Genomic DNA, 20,384 nt, shown 5'->3' with positions numbered 1-20,384 from the left:
ATGCACATTTTACAGCATCACGCCCTAAAATGAGATGAAACCACATTATTTTATATTATTTGTATTCCAATTTTAACATGGCCAAGATTTGTGTACCTGTCAGGAATAGGAAGCACCGAAGGTATGGATTCCACGAACTGGACTGCACAAGGTGGCTCCACTGGTGCAATTGTGAGCAAGGGTGGCTCAGAGGTCTGCGTAGCTACTGTGTGCTTATCAGATAGAGAACTTTCTTTACCGGCTTCATTTGTCACTAAGGTTGCTGGACCTGGAGCACTCAACTCTGCAGATTGAGTTATTTTCCTAGTTGACATCAATTTAACAAGTAGTAGTTATTATGAGACCAGATATGCAGAAGCACTGCAACTGGAATTCTTTATTTAATAAAAAGATAAACAATAGTTGCTATCTATTTCTAATAGGGGTTTTATTTGTGACAAGATGCTACTAGCACAGCATAGGGACTCTTCTGCTGTATTATCTTCCGGATTAACAAAAAATGCAGCAAGAAAAATAGGACCAGTCGCAAACTGCTTTCTCGTGGTAGTAGCTTTTTTCAAGGTTTAACTTTGACAGCTTACAAACAGCCTCATTTAACAATGAAAGCAAAGTATGTACGGTTTGTTTTTTTTAAATCATGATTCCAGCAATTTGTGATATACTTGAAACAGAATGTGCGACATAAGAAACACTACCTAGTGTAAGTAGATGCCACTTTAGACACTGTGGCTACTTGACTACTGACACTTAAAACCTGAACAGCAGCAGGTGGGTGAGGTGCACACTTAGGTAAGGCTTCCAAAGGATTGTCAAACAAGAGTTTTCTAAGGCAAAAGAAAGCAGAGATGTAAGTAGCAGATTAAGCAGACAAAATAGATATAAAAAATCCCCACAGTATCACGGTGTATAGCCTCCAAGGAAAATAATTACTTTGATTATATACTAAAGGAACTATGGTAAGTTAACAGTAAAATACACACGTCTGCTAGTATTTTGTTTGGATTAAATCTTTGGCAATCAGAAGCCTCCCACCACTCTCTACCCCATTTACACACACTTTCCCATTTACATGAAGTTCTGTAAATTTAGAAACTTTGATCAAATTTCAGATTTTGGCAGGTGGGTGGGCACTTCACACAATTTTCCCCTCATTTTTCAACCCAGGAGATGGCTAAACTAAAAATATAGAAAATTATACTTGCACAGTCCCCCTCCAGCCTTTTTTTTTTAAGGGGGGGGTGGGCTGGGAGGGGGACCCAGCCCTAAGAACACACACAGGGATTTTGCCCTTTCCAGTTATTTTCTGGAGCTGCCCTTGAATTCAGTTCCTGCAGTCTCATTGATTTCACTGGGCTCTGTATGAGACCCTGAATGCAGGGAAATAGTTTGACATCACATGAGCTTGTTCTCCTTTGGGGAATTTTTCTATCATGTTTGGATTTACACCCTCATTTCTTGTAGAACAGTTACTTGATATTCTTCTGTCTTTGTTGGTGGCTAGAAAAGGGAATTACTTTAACAATAGCTGATGCTTTTCCAATAAAAATCTGAATATTACACTTATTTCAGAATATACTACTGGCTGCCTTTTAATCAGCAAGAGCACGTCAAGATTTGACTATTCATATTTAGCACCATACATTAAAGGATAATATGCAAATTTGTGATATAGCAAGAATACTAATTCAAAGTATTTCTTATACCATTTGAAAAGTAGACTAACATTCCAAATTAACCACTTTGCATACATAGTACTTTGGTGTTACGCATTTTCCCTCATTTTAATGGGAGCTTTCACACTGACAACACACCTTCCTCAAAAGGTTTTTTTTTTTTTAAATCCACCCAAAAACACATTTGTGACACTATTAAGACATGGTAACTTTTCCCAGCTGTAAGTGACCAACCTAAAGACTCTTGTTGCCACTGACCTGCTTCATATTATGTCTGTCTATTTCAAGATATCTGGGACACCTATTTTTTTCTGGAGGCTAAGGTTGCCTGGGAAACAACTGAATGAGTGATCCTTGAAGGAGTGAATGGGTAAATCCATAAAAGTAATTTCTAAATTAGTTATAAACACTTAAACATTAGGAAGTGTAAGGAATGCACACATTTTAATACAACAATTTTATACGGGGAAAATAAACAACAGACCAAACAAGATACAGCAGTTTGGTATATTGCCTCATGACTAATTTGCACTTTAATTACAGGAATGAATCGACAATTACAATCATTTTACTTTACATTGTGAAATCTGCCAAACAGGCAGTAAGGCTGGATTTCACTCAGTAATAAGTTCCAGCTTCTTCATAAGCTGTAACGGCAATCAAACTCTCTCCTCTTATTGGGTTCAGAAGCGGATGACACAAGTGACTGATTTCAGCCAAGGAAAGAGCTAGACCACCAGGAAAATGAATATCTGCGCTAGCTCAGGGACAATAAATGCAGGACATAAATGATGAGATTAAGTCTACTGACCCTTGCATAGCCTTTTTCTGCATTGCTAAATATGATGGCTTTCATAGCAATTACTCATTAATTTCAGATGGTCATGGTTCTGAAAATAGGGCTTTTTTGGAGATCAATTTAAGATGTATACTACTTAAAGTGTGTTTGAGACAACAGCCTTTCACCGCTTAAGAACATAAGAATGGCCATACTGGGTCAGACCAAAGGTCCATCCAACCCAGTATCCTGTCTGCTGACAGTGGCCAATGCCAGGTGCCCCAGAGGGACTGAACCTAACAGGTAATGATCAAGTGATCTCTCTCCTGCCATCCATCTCCACCCTCTGACAAACAGAGGCTAAAGACACCATTCCTTACCCATCCTGGCTAATAGCCATTCATGGACTTAACCTCCATGAATTTATCCATTTCTCTTTTAAACCCTGTTATAGTCCTAGCCTTCACAACCTCCTCAGGCAAGGAGTTCCACAGGTTGACTATGAAAAGCTTAATGAAAACACTGAGCTCAGATCATAGAACACCATTAGTAGCCAATTTTCAAATGTCTTTACTACTACAAACAACAACACATGCGTGTGCGCGCACCCCCCGCTCAGGTTAGGAACTGTCTAGGTGTTCTGGATTACTTTTCTTTGTATGTGTGAGGTAATACATGAATTTACCAACAAAAAGGTACTTTCTTTGGTGTAAGAGGGATTTTTTTCCAGACTTGAGTGAATTCGGTGCTTAAAGACTAAGATCAGATTTCAGCCTGGCACATTCTAGTCTCCTCAGAATGCATGCCCATGACACCCCCTATAAGAATAGGAACCACACACAAGCATCAGCTAAATTAATTTCCCTTCCCTACATTCACAACACTTGCCCGCACTACAAGCTTACCCCGTGGGTAAGCAAGTACACCTCACCACTCTACCTTTCTAGAGCAGATACTGCTATTCTTGCGATAGTGTACCAAACTGTCCATTTTGCAATATGCACAAACACTGGGGGCCCAGGGGCATATCCTAGTCCACCATTTCAGATGTTATCTATACTGGAATTTCTTCCAGATCAACTAGTGCAGTAACAATTAGGTGGGATGGATATTAGTTTCCCCTTATTTAAGTACGCACTTACTAAATATGTTATTTCAAATAAGTTAGCTGTGGCATCAGAAGGAAAAAATAAATAAATAAGAGCACAAGTGAGCCACTGCATTGTGCCATCATTATGATGTTCCAGATGTGTCTGTGCTGAGGGGCAGTGGTCATATCTCTACTTGTACAATACCTATCATAACAGGGTGATGATCCTAGCCAGGGCCTCAGAGCACTACTCTAACTGAAATATTGAATTAAAATATAAATGCTTCTAAGTGTCATTACTGTTAACACTTACCATAATCCTCATCCTCCTCTGACCTCACAAGGCAAAAAAATGTTTTACTAACTTACGTCAGGGGAGACATATTGAAACAAGGATTACCCTGCTTTACAAGAGTACGCTAAAAACTTAACAAGAGGGAAGGACAGTTTTATCTACACTATCCTAAGATAAAGCCGTCTTAGTATGTGCCATAAATGAACATGAAAGCTACCCCTAAACTCATCTTGCTACACATTTGGAGATGGTCCAACCTATGAAAACAGTCTGATGGACCTGTTGGCTTGACCGGGGGGAAGAGAGACAGACACTAACAATTCTTTCACTACTCTGTCTAAATCTTTCAGAATAAAAACATCCATTCGAAAGGGTAGTGGGTCAGTATACCACAAATAACGGTAGAAGCAAAGTTTATTTATTTTGATCTTATAGAAGTGCTAAAAGGGCAATCTGCCATATGCATTAAATCAGGGATGGGCAAACTTTTTGGGCCAAGGGCCACATCTGGGTGGAAAAATTGTATGCAGGGCCCGGGCAGGGGGTTGGGGTGCAGGAGAGTGTGTGGGGTGTGGAAGGGGGCTCAGGGCAGGGGGTTGGGGTGAAGGAGGGGTGCAGCGTGCAGGAAGGGTCTCAGGGCAGTGGGTTGGGGTGCACAGACATGCAGGGGGTTCAGGTGCAGGATATACGAGGGGGCTCAGTGCAGGGAGTTGGGGTGCAGGTGGGGTGTGAGGTGCAGGCAGGGGGCTTAGGGCAGGGAGTTGCAGGGCGGGGTGCAGGTGGGGTTTGGGCTCCGGCGTGACCTTGCTTACCTAAAGTGGCTCTTGGGTGGCAGTGGTGCACACTGGGGCCAGGGGAGTCTCCCTGCATGCCTGCCCTGGCCCTACGCCGCGCCGCTCCAGGAAGCGCTGCAGCCCCTGGGGGAGTGGAGCGCTCCGCATGCGCTGCCCTTGCTACACCTCCAGGCACCTCCTCAGGCCGCTGCTGTTTAATGTATAGCTGGGATTGGAATCAATTTTGTTTCCTTGAGTCCTAGATGGGTGGGTCTTTCCATCCCGACATGGAATACGTATACCGAGGGAATGTGGCTGTGTTTTCTGCAATTGATTTCAGATATATGATAGGTCCTATGCCAGGAAAGGGCTTGTTTTCAAGTGAGTCAATTAGTAGGCAAAACTGCAATATAGTAAACTTAGGCATGTCGATAGCATACAAGAAGGGACTCCAGTTTTCTTTTGCTGGACACTGATCCATGGCTCGTACTTAGAAATAGTTTATTCCGACTGAAATACAGTATTTGCAATAGTAATCTGCTGAAGTGTTTGTATCTCAACAGGTCTCAAGATACTATTAATTCAGTGGTGTGTAAGACAATTTCTTAAAATTATTATTGCTGCTTTTTTCCTTGTTTGGTATAAAAATCTGAACAGTGTCACAAAATGTACCATTAGTGTTTTTATCTCTTGTGACTCCCTCTCTCTCACCATTCTGATAGACCGTTTTAGTCCTATGCTGCTGCAGCTGTTCTAACCAGCTCTCACCTCCACAGTGAAGAGGAACCTCCATGGTCCAACTAAACTGAGATTACCACTCAGTGACTGAGTCCTCATGTCTGTGGCCTAAGGGGAATGCTGTCACCATCTGCTCTTGACAGCTATTCACATACCAGCACCTTAACAGCAGCTTCCTCATGTGGTCCCTGTGGGTCACTATGGTTTACAGACAGCCTAGACGATATCAAGGAAAGGGAGGTTATTTGATTGGTGGGCTGATCTTCTGGTCTCATCTCCTTAAACTTGGCTAGTACATGTGAATGGAGGGGAAACTGGCCGAAACTCAACTCTTTGTGTTGGCTTCTCGGTAGGAGGAAAATTCTACAGGTGCGGGCTGAGGCAATACTATCGTTGTCCGTTATTCAGGGTATATGCTCACCTTTTGTCAGAATGGATCTCATCTTAAAGGTGTAATTAGATCAGTCATTGTTCCTGGATTCTCTGACAGCTGCTAGGGATGGTAACATCTACGACAGCAGGCCTGGAAGCTGCAAACCTGCTCCAATACAGTAACTCCTCACTTAAATTCGTCCCCGTTAATGTTGTTTCGTCGCTGATCAATTAGGGAACATGGTCATTTAAAGTTGTGGGATGCTCCCTTCTAACGTCGTTTGGCAGCCGCCTGCTTTGTCCACTGCTTGCAGGAACAGCAGCCCGTTGCAGCTAGCTGGTGGGGGCTCGGAACCAGGGTGGACCAGCAGGCCCCCATCAGCTCCCCCCTAAATTCCCAGTGCAGCAGCTGCCCAGCAGGCTAACAATTGCAGCTGTCCCTCCCCCCACTGCCATGTGCTGCTCCTGCCCTCTGCCTTGGAGCTGCTCCCCGAGACTCCTGCTTGCTGTGCGGGGGGGAGGGAAGGAAGAGCGGAGCTAATGCCAGGGTGTCCCTCCTCCCCCTGCACCCCACTTACCCCATCTTCCATAGAGCAGGGGGGACACACCATGATTCAGGACAGAGGGAGCTTGCAGCAGCTGTGGTCTCAGCAAGCTGATCTAATTAACAAGGCAATGTACTTAAAGGGGAAATGCGCATCTCTCCCTCCATTCCTGCTGCCTTGTAGAGTGAGAGAGTTAACCCTTGAGAGATCAGCCAATTGCTAGTTCATCATTTAGCAGTAAGGGAAATATCCTACCCTCTGACTCCTCCACCTCAACCAAGCTTCACAATCATCATCATCACTGTGTACCAGTATTAAATTGTTTAAAACTTATACTGTGTGTGTGTGTGTAATATAGTCTTGTCTGGTGAAAAAAATTTCCCTGGAACCTAATCCCCTCATTTACATTAATTCTTATGGGGAAATTGGATTTGCTTAACATCACTTCGCTTAAAGTCACATTTTTCAGGAACATACCTACAACATTAAGTGAGGAGTTACTGTACTGACCTCAAGAGAGTAACACCCATAGCTTCCCCAGGTAAAGATCACTGTAATGGACTTGACACAGCATACTGGAAGACCAGCCAAAAGCTTCATTTGGTGCAGAACCTAGCTGAGTGGGGTGGGCTTTCAGAGCATAGGTCTACGCTCAAATCTCTGTCGCGGCTTCCTCATCACTTCTAGGTCGAATTCATAGTGTCAGTAATGATCTCTAAAGCCCTGATTGATGCGGTAACTGGTTTTAGAGAGTCTGCTTTGGAACTGGTAGAAACTGGCTGAGTTACACGCGCTGTCAGCTCCTAGGGTAAGACCAGTGCCAGGCAGAGGGTTCTCATTTGAGGGAGTCCTACCTTTGGAATTTGGTTCCCCTTAGCCATCTGCTAGAGCCTGAGGTGGTAAGTGTCAGGGAGTGAAACAAAGCCTGTTATTACAATTTAACAACAGGCATGTTTTTCTGTTTATTGCCTTTATTTTTTGGTTAATTTTGATAAATTTGTATTGAAGCTATGTCCATTACGAAAGCATAAAGATACATAGGGGATAATAGTGGAAGCTTAAGAGTCATCATTTAGGAGAGGCTTATGTAATTAGGTAAATAAATAATATAAATAAAGGGCAGCAGCATCCTCCCTTCAAGAGCCTTGAGTGACAGCAGAGAACACAAAACCTATTTCTTTAAACAATGGCTGCCAAAAACAACATACAAACCACAAAAATGCTGCTCACGTGATGTGTTTGACAATGGTAGTTCTATGCGTGAGACAGACAGGTGCAATAATCCCTATTTTAACAAATGAGGAACGGAGACAGCCCTGGTATGTTTATACTGCATTTAAACACCTATTGCTGGCCTGAACCAGGTGGGGCTGTAAAATGACTGTGGGTACATTTGGGCTTGGGCTGGAGCCTGGGCTCAGGGACCCTACACAGGTCTACACAGCCATTTTTAGCCCCACGAACCTGAGTCAGCTGACCTGGGCCAGCCACGGCTGTGCCACGGGCTTTCTATTCTAGTGTAAAATGTACCCAGAGAGACTAACTCACTCACTCAAGGTCACAGAGGATATCTGTGGCAGAACAGGAAATTGAACCTAGGACTCCCAACTCCTACGTTAGTATCCTAGCCACTGGATATTCCTTCCTCTCTAAAAGATGGAAAAGGGAACAACAGATCAAAGTACACACCTTAATCATACTGCACCTACAATGACTGCTTCCGCCACTAGGACACTGGCCAGATATTAGTGTGATCTAACTGCAGTCTATACACTTAGGGGGACGAGTCATAACAAATTTCCATTCATGTCAGAAAAGCTGTCATGCCAAAGAGGGTGTGGAGGAATCTCAGGGTGTTTGCACTCAGTATCCTTCATATTTTAACGCAGGGCCAATATTATGGCAAAACAAGAATTAAAACAAATTGAGCATAATTTCCACAACCATGACCATAATATAGTCTTTCACTCAAGAACACAGAAGCGGTTAATGAACCAATAAGTCCCATGCATAGGTGTTGCACCTATTTTACATGTGGCTAAATTGAAGCAGAAAACTTACTTAAGTGACTTGCCCAGGTTACGTAGTGAACAACCAACAAAAAACACTGATTTCAGTAAAACATTTGACAGCAACATCATGGCATATATGGTAAAGGAACAGTAGTTAAATGGACATATTAGAGACAGAAGCACAAGTAATAAAAACATGTTTTATGGCTGCTAACCCTTGTAAACTGATTGTGAAAAGGATGGCATCAGCAAGTCAGTTAATGGGGTGTTTGGGGTGTTGTTTTTTTTTTAAACTAAGGGAGGTGAAATCTGCTGTGTTAGCGTGAGACCAACAGATTCCATGAGATGAGCTTCCTAAGACAGAAGTTATTACAATTCAAAAGTAAGTCTTATAAGATTCATCCAAAAATATTTCATATTAGTTTTTTTTTAAGAGGTAAACGTAACCATCAACTCCCAGGCACATTGTAACAACCAACAACCAACGACAAAAGCCACGACATTCAAAACAAAGCTGAAGAACAGAGACCACATTCCCTGTTGAAATCTAAAGCTCAAAGGCCTGTATGAGGTCATACTCGATGACCTAAAGTTTAGGCTTTGGAAGACGACCACGAGAATAATCAGCCTCCAAAGGCAAGAGCCCTCTATAATTAATTCCCTACCACTTGCAACAGAGTAGTCCAAATTCTAGAGAGGGTCTGGGTCAAGCGTAGTTATACTTAAGGCTGTGTGAACTGTGGAACTGTCCAAGAACAGGGTCCATTTTTATCCTTTTGATTAGCTTTTGCATCAATTTGTCCATGCCGTACAGATAACTAAAATAATCCAATTGACTAAATTTAGGATAAGGTACAAAAAATGACAGGCCTTGTTTGGTGTTTGTTTTCTCTTCCAGACACAGAGCCACACCCCCCTCTCCCCCCCCCCACTATTAGCTTATGAAATTCAGTACATCAGTGTAGCTTATTCACCTTAAGGAAAAACATTTTAAAATTTTTTTTGTTTTCTCTTTCTAAACGCACAGATGACACTCCCCCCAAAAAAGAGTCTACAGTCTGCCAAGAAAACATGGTCTAAATAGTGCCAATTAAGGTATCCAAGGTCAGTGACTGGAAGTTTGCCATCTCTCATTTCATCACCACATAGTATAACATTCTTTTAAGAGCACACCATATTTTTTCAATATATTTAATATGGTTTTGCCTCAGTGGGAAATACATTTGTATTAACTCTCAGCCTATACATTAACATTTCATTGTTATCAATTAGAGCAGGTCATGGGAAGGGTCACCCGCTGACAAAGTTGATCTTTCTGAATTGTTTTACTAGGTAGTATGTTATTTCTTATTCTAACTAGTATCTTTCAAAGTGTTCATGGGCCAGATCAATATTTTTCTGCTCCTCTTTCCCCTCCTCCTGCCATGCTCAGAAAACTGGTGATGTTCAATTTAAATGGGTGACAGTCAAATCCCCCCCCAAAATAGAGAAACATGACTAGTATCGATTTTCCTGTTATAATTAGGAAGAGTACCACTGGAGAATCATTTACCTCCCACGGGGGGAACTTGAGACATGTCCAGGAAGTCTGGAAGAGGGAACACTGACAGCTGAAGACGTGGCTAACGGTGAAATATCTGAAGTAGATTCTGGTCTGGGGAACAGTTTGCATTTCATTCAGGGTAACAAAATCAAATCAACACAAAAAAGATGTTTAATCTACATTTAAGTGGCATAATAAAGATATGTTAAAACGAACAAAAATATCAATATCTTGAATGGGAATCAGGGTTAAAGTGAAAGTTAGAGCTGAGATGAGGCACAATTTTTGTGGGACTTTTCTTGACTTTGGTGAAGACTGAAACGTGTATTGTTGCTTGTAAAATCAGTAGATGGCCAATTATATTTACAGAGATGAGACATACGTATTTAATGTCACTCTGCACAGCCTGATGGGAAAAAAACAGTAAATACTAAAAATGAGATTCTCAGAAGTTCTAATTTGGGCTTCATCTTAGTGTTTTATACCCTTTCATTGTGATTTCTTCATTCTAGAAAACAAGTAGGCTAAGTCATTTGCTTTATGCTGCCACTCTGCCATTTACTTTGGGTGCTACAGGAATTGAGTAGAGTGGGGTTGGACCTTGAAGTATAATTCTTAGCATTTTCTCCACATTACGCCACCTGCCCAGACATGACTGAAGTAACTGCAAATGTGACATTTAATGCAACCAAGGACTTTTGAAGAGAAATGCACATCACATTTCTAACTACAATGTCATTTTGTGACAAACAGTAAGTAGGAGTTACAAGGTGAGTGTGTTAACATACACCACCACATTTGTCTTCCACAAATTTTGAGCAAGTAAAGCTACCTACGTGAGGATGTATTCTTTATTTTTAGTATCATGCAGATTTAAATATCTTAACAGATTTCCAGTCTTAAGTGATATCAGTGTATTTAACTGACTTAACAATGACTGAGAAGCAGACCTCATAGCTGGTAATGGTGTTGACAGAGGTTCTGATGCAGGTGTCATATTGACGGTCTGAGTAGCTACTGAATGTTTATTTAGATCGAAAGAGGAATTCTGGGCTTCTATTCCATTAGGCAGATCTGCAGACACGCTTTACAGAGAACGATAAAAAAAATCACATGGACGGTGTTGGAATAAATGTGTGAAAATTTAGAACTGACCAAAAGGGGGATCACTATTTCACTATGCCTAGGGATTTGCTAATCTAAAAAAAACTAGAAAAATCTCTACACAAACCTGCTCAATATCACTAACAAGTCAAACAGTAATCAACTCAAAATATTTAATGGATTTGAGAGTAGTATGATAACAAAGTTTTATTTTAACTTTAGATTTCAAGCAAATAGACCAACAAAAAAACAGTGGTACAAGGAGCGATTGATGGTTTGAATATATTACATTTATAAAAGTAACACTGAAAAACACGCACCAGGGTTCACTCAGTATTTCATTAATGTCCAAAATTGTATTCCTCAGCACTCAAGACATCCAGAGTATACTTGAAAATGGGAAAATTACTTTATTACTAAATGATAAGGTGTAACCCAACAAAATCATTGAATGCTTCTATGGAAATATTTAAGCGTTATTTGTGTATTCTACTGTAGGTAAAACTTTCCATGATCACTGTTACTCCTTCCAAAAGAAAACGCATTTTTACCTACCTAGCTACATACAGGGATGGATGAAACTCAAAATATTTGGAAGTTTGCTTTAGAGAGAAAGTTTAAAAAGCTTGGACATTTATCTGGAGTTTATTCACAACTCTTGAAATTCTTCACCCTTCTTTGATTACATCCCCTTTGCCCAGGCCTGTTAATTTTAGGCCTATCTCCACAATAGATGCAGTCAGTTCTTTTATTAACAAAATAAATAAATCAGGACACTAAGTATTTTCCCATATCACAGGAACAAAATGCATTCTGAGGCCTGATTTGAATCAAGCAGCTAGTTAAATCCAGATCATCATATGGACCTCCCGACTGAAAGCTAGTCTGTCTTTTTGAAGCTTCAATGTACACTTGGAAACAGAGTGGGCATTAAGGTGCATTATTCACATTTTAAAATAAAAGCAGTCTAATGTTTCGCCCAACAGTTTTTACTTATTTCAGTTTTTTTTTAAATTAAGAAATGATGAAAGTACCATGTCATAAGTGTGGTTGGGGGGAAGAGACATCTGGTTATGGAACATGTATCATGACATTCAAGTCTGTAAGCAAAATATCTTCAGATACATTTGATGAGAGAATGACCTTTGGTTTGTCAGAGAAGGTGCTGTCCCTTTAAGGACTAGAAAGGGAGAGAGTTACTAGATGGAGGCAGCTCCATACCCGGACAGCATGCGGATACTGACCCATTCTCACCCAACCCCTCAGGTGACCTGAGGAGAAGCGGACTATTTATGTCCACATCTGTACAGTAGAGGCCCTCTTTTCCACCTGGACTAGGCTGAACATTCTCCCACCTGTTGAAATTGGAGGGGGAGGGGGGCAGGGGGGGAGAAGAGCCACAGCTGGTGAGGAATTTTCCCCTCACCCCCAGATTGGCCAAGGTGAAGTCACTTTTTTCACCTTCCCCAAGGCAAGCTGGAGGCTTTCGGGGAGTAAAGGGGGTTAGGCTATGGTGTTGCAACTCATTATATAAGTGTGGGGCGGATTCCCAGTGAAGGTACTCCACAGGGAACAAATATGGTGATCAGGTAAAATGGATTGGGAAAGGATTTAATAAGGTATTCTTTATAGGAGTGGAAACAGGGGTGGTTAGGGGCTCCTATGACTGTTATGGCAGGGAATCAAGCACCTCTCCCATGACCCCCCGTTAAACCTCATCTGAGATGGGATGTACGTGGTGAGGTCCCAGCAGCGTGGTGACTGACAGCAAACTTCTGGGTATATGTAAAGGACTATGGAACTATCTGCACTGTACAGTTTTACCTATCAGGCATTCCCAGACATTTAGGAATAAAGTTGCAGCCTATCCAGTGTCTCCTTTCCTTTTTCTGGCATAGCCACACAATGAGGGTAGAGAGAAGAGTAAATACACTGAAAACATTGCTACAGAGCATTTAGATGAGTAGACTGTGGACTGTTGCTATTCAAGATCAATGGAAATCAAACTGATCACAGGGACAGCGCACAGATTCTGACTAACCTCTTCATCCACTGAGCAACTGGGTGCTTACTTTTAATTAAGATGAGCTCTTCTGGCTCCCTTGTTCCTATTCTTGAGTAACTATGGCAACACTTTTGAACAGATAGTGGGAGAATGTGAAAATAGGAGTGAGACTTTGCTGGCTAGTGAAGGTGGAACAGACTAAATGGAGGCAAGAATGAAAACAGATGGTTTTAAGAAAAGCATTAGAAGTATTTTTGAGAGATTGATTGGTAGTTTGCATAGTTGTAATTCTCATGTAGAAAGTCTGAAAAAAAGTTATGCAATGAAATACACCATTTAACTCTATTTTTTCTAAGCCAACCAAGGTAAAATCAGTACTTTTTATTTTTTGTTCCTGTATTGCCTCAAATTTTTTCAAATTAAAAAAAAAAAAAAAAAAGAGACCAACCAGAGACTTAAAACTACTAAGATAAGAACAGCCACCAGAGGGACATACCATATGGTTCTAATTTTGAAAAAACATGCATTTTTGCTTATCTAGAAATTTGTTTAACAGCCCTGAACACATTTTTGCTAAAGTAACTTGCTTTAATGAAGCGTCATCCAAATATTTATACAGTGGCATACCATAACATATTTCCAGGTGGCCAGTGATTTGTAAATCTAGTTTTCTGGGAAATTCTTATGGTTTGGGGAATTCTTCTTGAATCTGGATATACTTATCACTGGACACACCAAGAGGATATTTTTTAGACTCGTGCGCTTTGTATTTTTATTTTTACTCATGCTAAACAAATCTATGTTTTAGATTATTGCAAAATCCTTTTTTCCATTTCTTATTGAAACAACTCATTCTATTAAGAGCTAAATGCTAGCAAAATACATAAAATGGCAAATTAAATATCAACAGGAAAATATTCTCATTTTATATGAACATTTCAAAATACATACTTTAAGTTCAAACAATATATTCACTCGAAGAATGCATTACAAAACTGGCCATAAGCAGTCATCTTATCACACTTATTTTTCACTGTGTTGAGTACAATCTGTAATAACTTTCCCTCCCTGCCATGCATAAAAAATTATTTAAACTGGCAAAACAACTTTAATACAATGCTTAAAATTCCTATATCTGAACATGCATGTTCTAGTTCAAATCAATAATTATAGTGTACTGTATGTGCATTTTACTAAAACTAAGCACATTATTCAAATGTGACACGCAAACAGGTACTTGAAACAGAAGAGAAATTATAATTTGAACTGCCAAGGCAGTTCATTTCCAATTGACAGATTTTTGTCTGCAATGAAACTGTTATAGTGAATTATTTTCCCTAAAGGTCATTATGTGGTTTTAATGTAAAACAAATCAAACCATTATTGGACATAACTATTTTTATGTTATCATGTACTGGATGAGAATGCTTCTGTAGTCTTATTTTTTACTTTGATATAATTCCATATATTGTGCACTCTTATGTTTCCACACAAGTGACTGTTAGTGTTAAGACAACTTAGCAGTTACCTGGGATCTCCATTTTCTGTTTGACTCTCCCTAAAGATAAGATGACAAACAGTGAGCTATAGCATTGCTGAGCTGCAGGAATGTTTATTACGGCAAAGTAATGCTTTTGAAGAGGAAAGGCAAACTTCAGAATATTAGAATGTTTTTAGGATGTAACCTCTCTGCAATAATTGTTCAAAGGAAGGACTATTTTGATTAGAAAACCCTAGTTGATATACTCAAAATTTAAACCAAGTGCTATATAACTTGTAAGTAATTCATTTTGCTCCAAGATTAACCTTTTAGGTTTGGACTTTCTGTACTTCAATAGGTGTTAAAAGCTGACAATTAGTTTATTCAAATGAAGATGTTCTAGGCTCATGTCACATACTTCTTTTTGGGACAGCAAAAAAGATCAGTCACTTCATAGCTTGATGCAGGATCCCTTACACATCAAAAAGATGTCATACAAAAATTTTAAAAGGAGATTTGGGAAAAATCCCTTGCATTTATTGTACAAATGTTGGTGGCTCTTGCACAGCTCGATTTGGTTTTATTGTCTCGTCTCTTGCTTCAGTAAAATTATAATACTAGAGATATAGCACTTCTGTGAGAGTTCTACACACAGAGTCAAAAGGCCTCAAAGAAAAACCAGACAAAACTAAGTTAAAAGCAGCTTTTATTAAAATACTCTTCAAACTTCAAAAAGTTTAAGTTAATGAGTGTCTCTACTATAATACATTATATTACAGGATAATAAGCATTACCATCATAGGGTACCGAAGCTTCTATAAAACACAAAAAACGGTAAGAGTTTCACCTTACAATAAATAATCATCACTGTCTATGACTTCATCTTATTCTCATTTGATGTTGCATGCTGAAGCTCTTACATGTACACAGCAACATTTCACTCCTTTTTTGTATCGTCTTTCCATGGTGTGGACAGGACACCTGTTTAACAGGCTCAGTATTTGTAATGCACTAAGATTTGCAATAGCAGCAAAACTCCTTTTGGCAGGGAAGCCATTTGACTTCTCCCTCTACCATTTTAAAACATTTACAACCCACTCTAAAATATTTCTGCTCAGCTTCTACTGAATTTAAATACAATTATCCTGGAAAGTACAAGAGTTTCAGTGTTTACCGGCCTCTTTTGTCAAGCACACTGTATACTAATCTTTGCTCATCTTTCTAACAACCTACAAGAACTCAAACGCAGCAACACAAATGAATCCTCCTTGTCAAGAAAGAACCTCAATAGCCACCTCCTCTACCCACTTGAAGACAGGTCACCTAAGTCACTTTGTGTTGATTATGTAAGTTTGTTAACTACTGATCAGCACAAAAACCACGTTCATCTCATTCTTTACACATCAGTAGGAAATTGTTAGAAAAGTATAGAAAAAGCTAGAGTTTCTCTCATAAGGCGGCTAATAAAATACTTTTTTTTGCGCAAAGCATTTGGAAAAGAGAAAAGGAAGAAAAGGTTTGTGTTTTGTTTTTGCAACTTGGGTAAATCACTGGACATTAAGGACACGTGCTGAGACGTCATGGTGCCAGTCACGTAATTTTGTATATTTTGGGCCTAAGATCTGGATGGGAATCTTTTCCCTGTGGAAAGAAGTGATAGAAGAAACGTAAGAAAGGAAAGAACTTTGTCTCACAATTCAATTCACACGAACTGAAAACATGCCATCTCCATGCACTACTTACAGGCCTATATACTTTTTCCATCTGTCTTTTAAGGCCTGATCTAATGCCAAATGAAGTCAATACAAAGACCCCCCACTGAATCAGGTATTGGACTGGGCTTTTCGCACCACTTTGAAGAATTATGCTATTCAAAATTATGCTATTCAAGAGCAACAAAATAGCTATCTGTTCAAATCTTAGAAAAAGTTAATCTAATCTATTACAAGCAAAAAATGCATGACTAGATTCAAGACAAAACATTACATTCATCTGTTTACAAGCTGCCAGACAGAGAACCAACTGTTACATTCACTGAAAAGTTTCAACTCCTGTACAAACCTTAATTTTCAGAGTCTTGTACTAAGCTCCTAAATAAAAGCCAATCACAGCACACAAAAATATTGATTTTACATGCTGATTCATTTACTAATACATGTATAACACACAATACTAACACAGAACAACATGTAAAAGTTTCTAGAACTTTACACCAATGCACCAAACTGCAATATTACATTATCAGTTAAAAATAAGCCATGCAAAATATTGAATACTCAAAATATAGATCTCAGTTAAACAACAAATCAACTTACTTTGTTTTCTTTGTAGTCTCAGTTTCTGGTTCTTTCACTGCAATGAAATAAGAACTTTTATATTTCTAAATAATTACTTTGAAACAATTGAGTTAAGGTTGATCTTCCTCAAAAACAGTGCCAATAAAATCTTTGCATCACACGATCATGTATTTCATACATGCCAAAGAAAAAAAACTATTTTATAATTTTTCAAGAGAGTTATTGCTACTATTTTTTCCCCATTTACCTCAACCTGTAAAGCCATAGGACCAGATTTTTTAAAAGTACTCAGGTGTCTAAAGATGCAGACAGGTGTCTAGTGGGATTTCCGAAAATGCCTAACTCTCATTAGATTTCAATAAAAGGTAGGCACCTCCACATCTCCAGAAACCCCTATAGGTACCCGGCATCATCTTTAGGCATCTTTACAAATCTGGCCCTTAGTAACATAAATCCAAACATACAGAAATTACAGGGAGATAATGTTCACTAATCATTTTAGAATAACTTAAATTACAATTTCCCTATTATTCCACATTATGTTATGATTTTAAGATTTGGTTTCTTTAGCTCTTGTAAGGCAGAAGCAAATGCTGTTCTGTTCTGCTAGAAACACCTATTTTCAACAGAAAGAAACTCACTTCTAGCCCTGAAGCATCATAATGTATCAAAATTTAGACCCATTTGTGCTCTACGACGGAATACCGCCCCACTCTGGGCCTCACAAGCCAGTGTGATTTTGAGTGGAAATTTCCCCATTTGGTGGTGGTGGAGGAAGGGCAGGAGGGACATTTTTCTGGCAAGCTGATTTAGGGGGAATATGGTAGTTGTTTTAAAAGGACCCTGTCAGCTTGGAATTTAGTCAGGTCAAAACAAGTTTCAGGCATTACACCTGCCCATAATCCCTTCTTTTGCGGTGTGGAGGGTTCACACAAAAAACAGGGTGACTGACTACTGAATTGATGATCCGGTGAAGAAACGTTACAAATTGGATTAGAGATCTTTATTAGTTATTGTTTCAGCACCTTATAGCAAGTTCTACCAGGGCAGAGGGTGCAAGTCCGTTACAGCTACTTATCCTTATCTAATGCTGCAACACCAAACAATGACTCACTGTGTTCAGTGCCGGTGATTTGGGCGAGGATCCGGAAAGAACGCGATTGGGTGGTTCCTGTCCTTGGATGCCAGTCTTCAGTATCTTCAATCAATCGTTTTTTGCTGGCATCACGATGAGTGGGTGTGTGGTAAAACTCTGTATAGGTATCCACAATGTGCTTCCTTGGTGGACTATTTCAACAAAGAATGGTTATAAGGGGAAAAATGTGAAATTTCACCAGGAAATCTTAAATTTTGTCACTGTCACAATATCATTTAAGACTTCATCATGCACTACCAAGGTTTGTAAAAAGAGCTTCTGCATTTGGGTGCAGATGTGCTTTTGTAAACGTTACAACAACTACATACGACGTGACATAAGCTCAGAGATAGAAACACGGATTCAAGTCTACTGCTTGCAAAACAATTCCATGAATTTAGTAATTTAAGTCAGATTTACCATGAAACACTTAAAATATTTTCTGCAGTCACTATCAAAATATATCAAACAGCACAAATCACTGTTAATACCATGTTATATACATTTTTAAACATTTACCGTTTAGGCGGGTTTTTCCTTATAATTGAAGGAATAAGCCAACAGAAGAAACAGTGTTCCAGTGTGAACAGGAAGGAGAGAGGAAAAGAAAAATAAGTACAAGAAGTAAGAAAAGGGAAGTGAAAGATATGGGTAAGTCAAGTGATAAAGGGCAACGAAGACAACCACTAATGACATTGATATCCTGCTACAAAAAATGGATTCTGTGCAACGTCCATGATTTTTTGTATGTGCATCTGCAACTAATTCCACAGGTAAGAAAAAAGTAATCAAAATGTGGCTTATTTTTTTATAACGCCATCTCTGAAAAGTAGTATATGTAATGCTGGTGAAGTGTAATGGGCTAAACGGGCCTGGAGAATGAAGTCCTCTCTTTGTTCACAGAGCTAGAGCACACTGCCTGTTAGGTGTACCTCAGCTCTGCTCTGGAACATTTACTGCTGCAGCTATAAGGATGAAAAGATAAGAAATTCCATGCCTCCCAACCAAATTTATCAACCAGGCTGCCAATTGTGATGGTGGCTGTTGAGATGTGGATTGCTGTCCCACAGAAAGTATATTAGGGGTTTGTCTACACAGTGGAGTGTTGCACTCTATGGGGATATGACTTCTAAAGATTGATTTATTTTACATACATCAACAAACAGCCATCTGTTACAGAAATGCTTTGCATTATCAATCAGGGCTGGCTTGGAAGTGGAAACCCTAAAGATGTAGATGGAGTTTTTCAATGGCACAAATGGCAGTTAAGTGCCTGACTCCCATTAAAAGGCAATGGAATGACAGTGACTCTCTCTTTTGTACCTTTGAAAGTTCCCCCATAATGTTCCAATTGCTATTACCAATCCCTGAGCTATCAGTCTCCCAGGGATATGGAGTTTTTAAAACTATACTTTCAGGAACTGTGGCAAATACATGGTGATGTTCACCATTTTGGAAAGTTCCAAAGGGGACTGATAATTTTGGTTTTTACATACTGTATAGGAGATGTATAATGCCAAATTAACTCCTTAGATATGGCATGGGAAAACTGCAAAAATTGAAAAAACACTTCTGTTTGTATCAATGTACAGTAACTCCTCACTTAAAGTCGTCCGAGTTAACATTGTTTCATTGCTGATTAATTAGGGAACATGCTCATTTAAAGTTGTGCAATGCTCCACTCTTACATTGTTTGGCAGCCTCCCTACACCCCCATCCCCGTCCCCACGGCGCCTCCCGCCCTCCGGCAGACCCCGTGGATCAGCGCCTTCCCCCTCCCCACCGCAATCAGCACTGTTCAGGAGGCAGGGGGAGCCTGCGTGCCGAATTCTCCTTTAGGAGGCAGGAGGGACATGGGAAGAGCGAGGACTCAGCCCACAGGCTCTCCCTCCCTCCCCACTGCCGCAAGCCAGCGGATTGCCCCAGGCAGGAGGGAGGAGCAATGATTCCCTCCCCTGCCTCCTGCCCAGGGCAATCAGCTGGCTTGCAGCGTTTTGGAGGGAGGAGCGAGGATCCGGCACGCAGGCTCCCCCTCCCTCTGCCTCCTGAACAATGCAAACCAGATGATTGCTGCGGGCAGGAGGTGGGGGAGGGAGCCTGCGTGCCAAGTCCTTGCTCCTCCCCACTTCCTCCTAAACACCGCAAGCCAGCTGATTGCTCAGGGCAGGAGGGAGGGGGGAGGAGCGAGGACTCAGAGTGCCTCCCCCCTCCCTACAGCAATCAGCTGGCTTGCAGCATTCAGAAGGGGGGGGGAGTGAGCACACAGCGTGCAAAGTAAAGGAGGAGTAGATGGAGGGGAGAGGAGGAGGGTCAAGGGTGGGGGCTTGGAGGACGGTGTGGAGTGGATGGGCCAATGGCTGAGCCCCTACCGCCAGCAGAGTCTGTGCCTGCGCTTGCAAGAACAGCAAGGGGAGCAGCCGGACAATCCATACTCTTCCACTCTGACTGCACCACCTCAACCAAGCTTCATAATCAGCAGTGACGACTGAAGTATTAAATTGCTTGTTTAAAATGTACATAATGCCTTTATTCTGCAAAAAAAAA

General features: G+C 40.4%; 1 protein-coding gene across 5 annotated transcripts in view; it reads right to left on the bottom strand.

The window, feature by feature from the left end:
- Positions 1-20,384, bottom strand: part of PDLIM5 (PDZ and LIM domain 5) — a 214,829-nt gene that overhangs the window by 56,393 nt on the left and 138,052 nt on the right. For 2 of the 5 annotated variants that reach the window (XM_045019724.1, XM_045019727.1), the window contains 3 exons: positions 17,820-17,992; positions 16,724-16,760; positions 14,457-14,486 (listed from right to left, as the gene is read on the bottom strand). In XM_045019724.1, the coding sequence (XP_044875659.1) occupies positions 14,457-14,486; positions 16,724-16,760; positions 17,820-17,992 (240 nt within the window). Of the gene's footprint in view, positions 1-96; positions 304-695; positions 825-9,828; positions 9,931-10,769; positions 10,905-14,456; positions 14,487-15,155; positions 16,050-16,723; positions 16,761-17,819; positions 17,993-20,384 lie in introns of those variants that run through there. The other 3 variants (XM_045019723.1, XM_045019728.1, XM_045019725.1) reach the window with 3 other exon arrangements.

The sequence above is a fragment of the Mauremys mutica genome, chromosome 5 (genome assembly GCF_020497125.1).
Source record: "Mauremys mutica isolate MM-2020 ecotype Southern chromosome 5, ASM2049712v1, whole genome shotgun sequence".
In the NCBI taxonomy this organism is placed as follows: Eukaryota; Metazoa; Chordata; order Testudines; family Geoemydidae; genus Mauremys; species Mauremys mutica.
The sequence above is the reverse complement of the archived record's forward strand: the minus strand, read 5'-3'. Positions and strand labels throughout refer to the sequence as shown.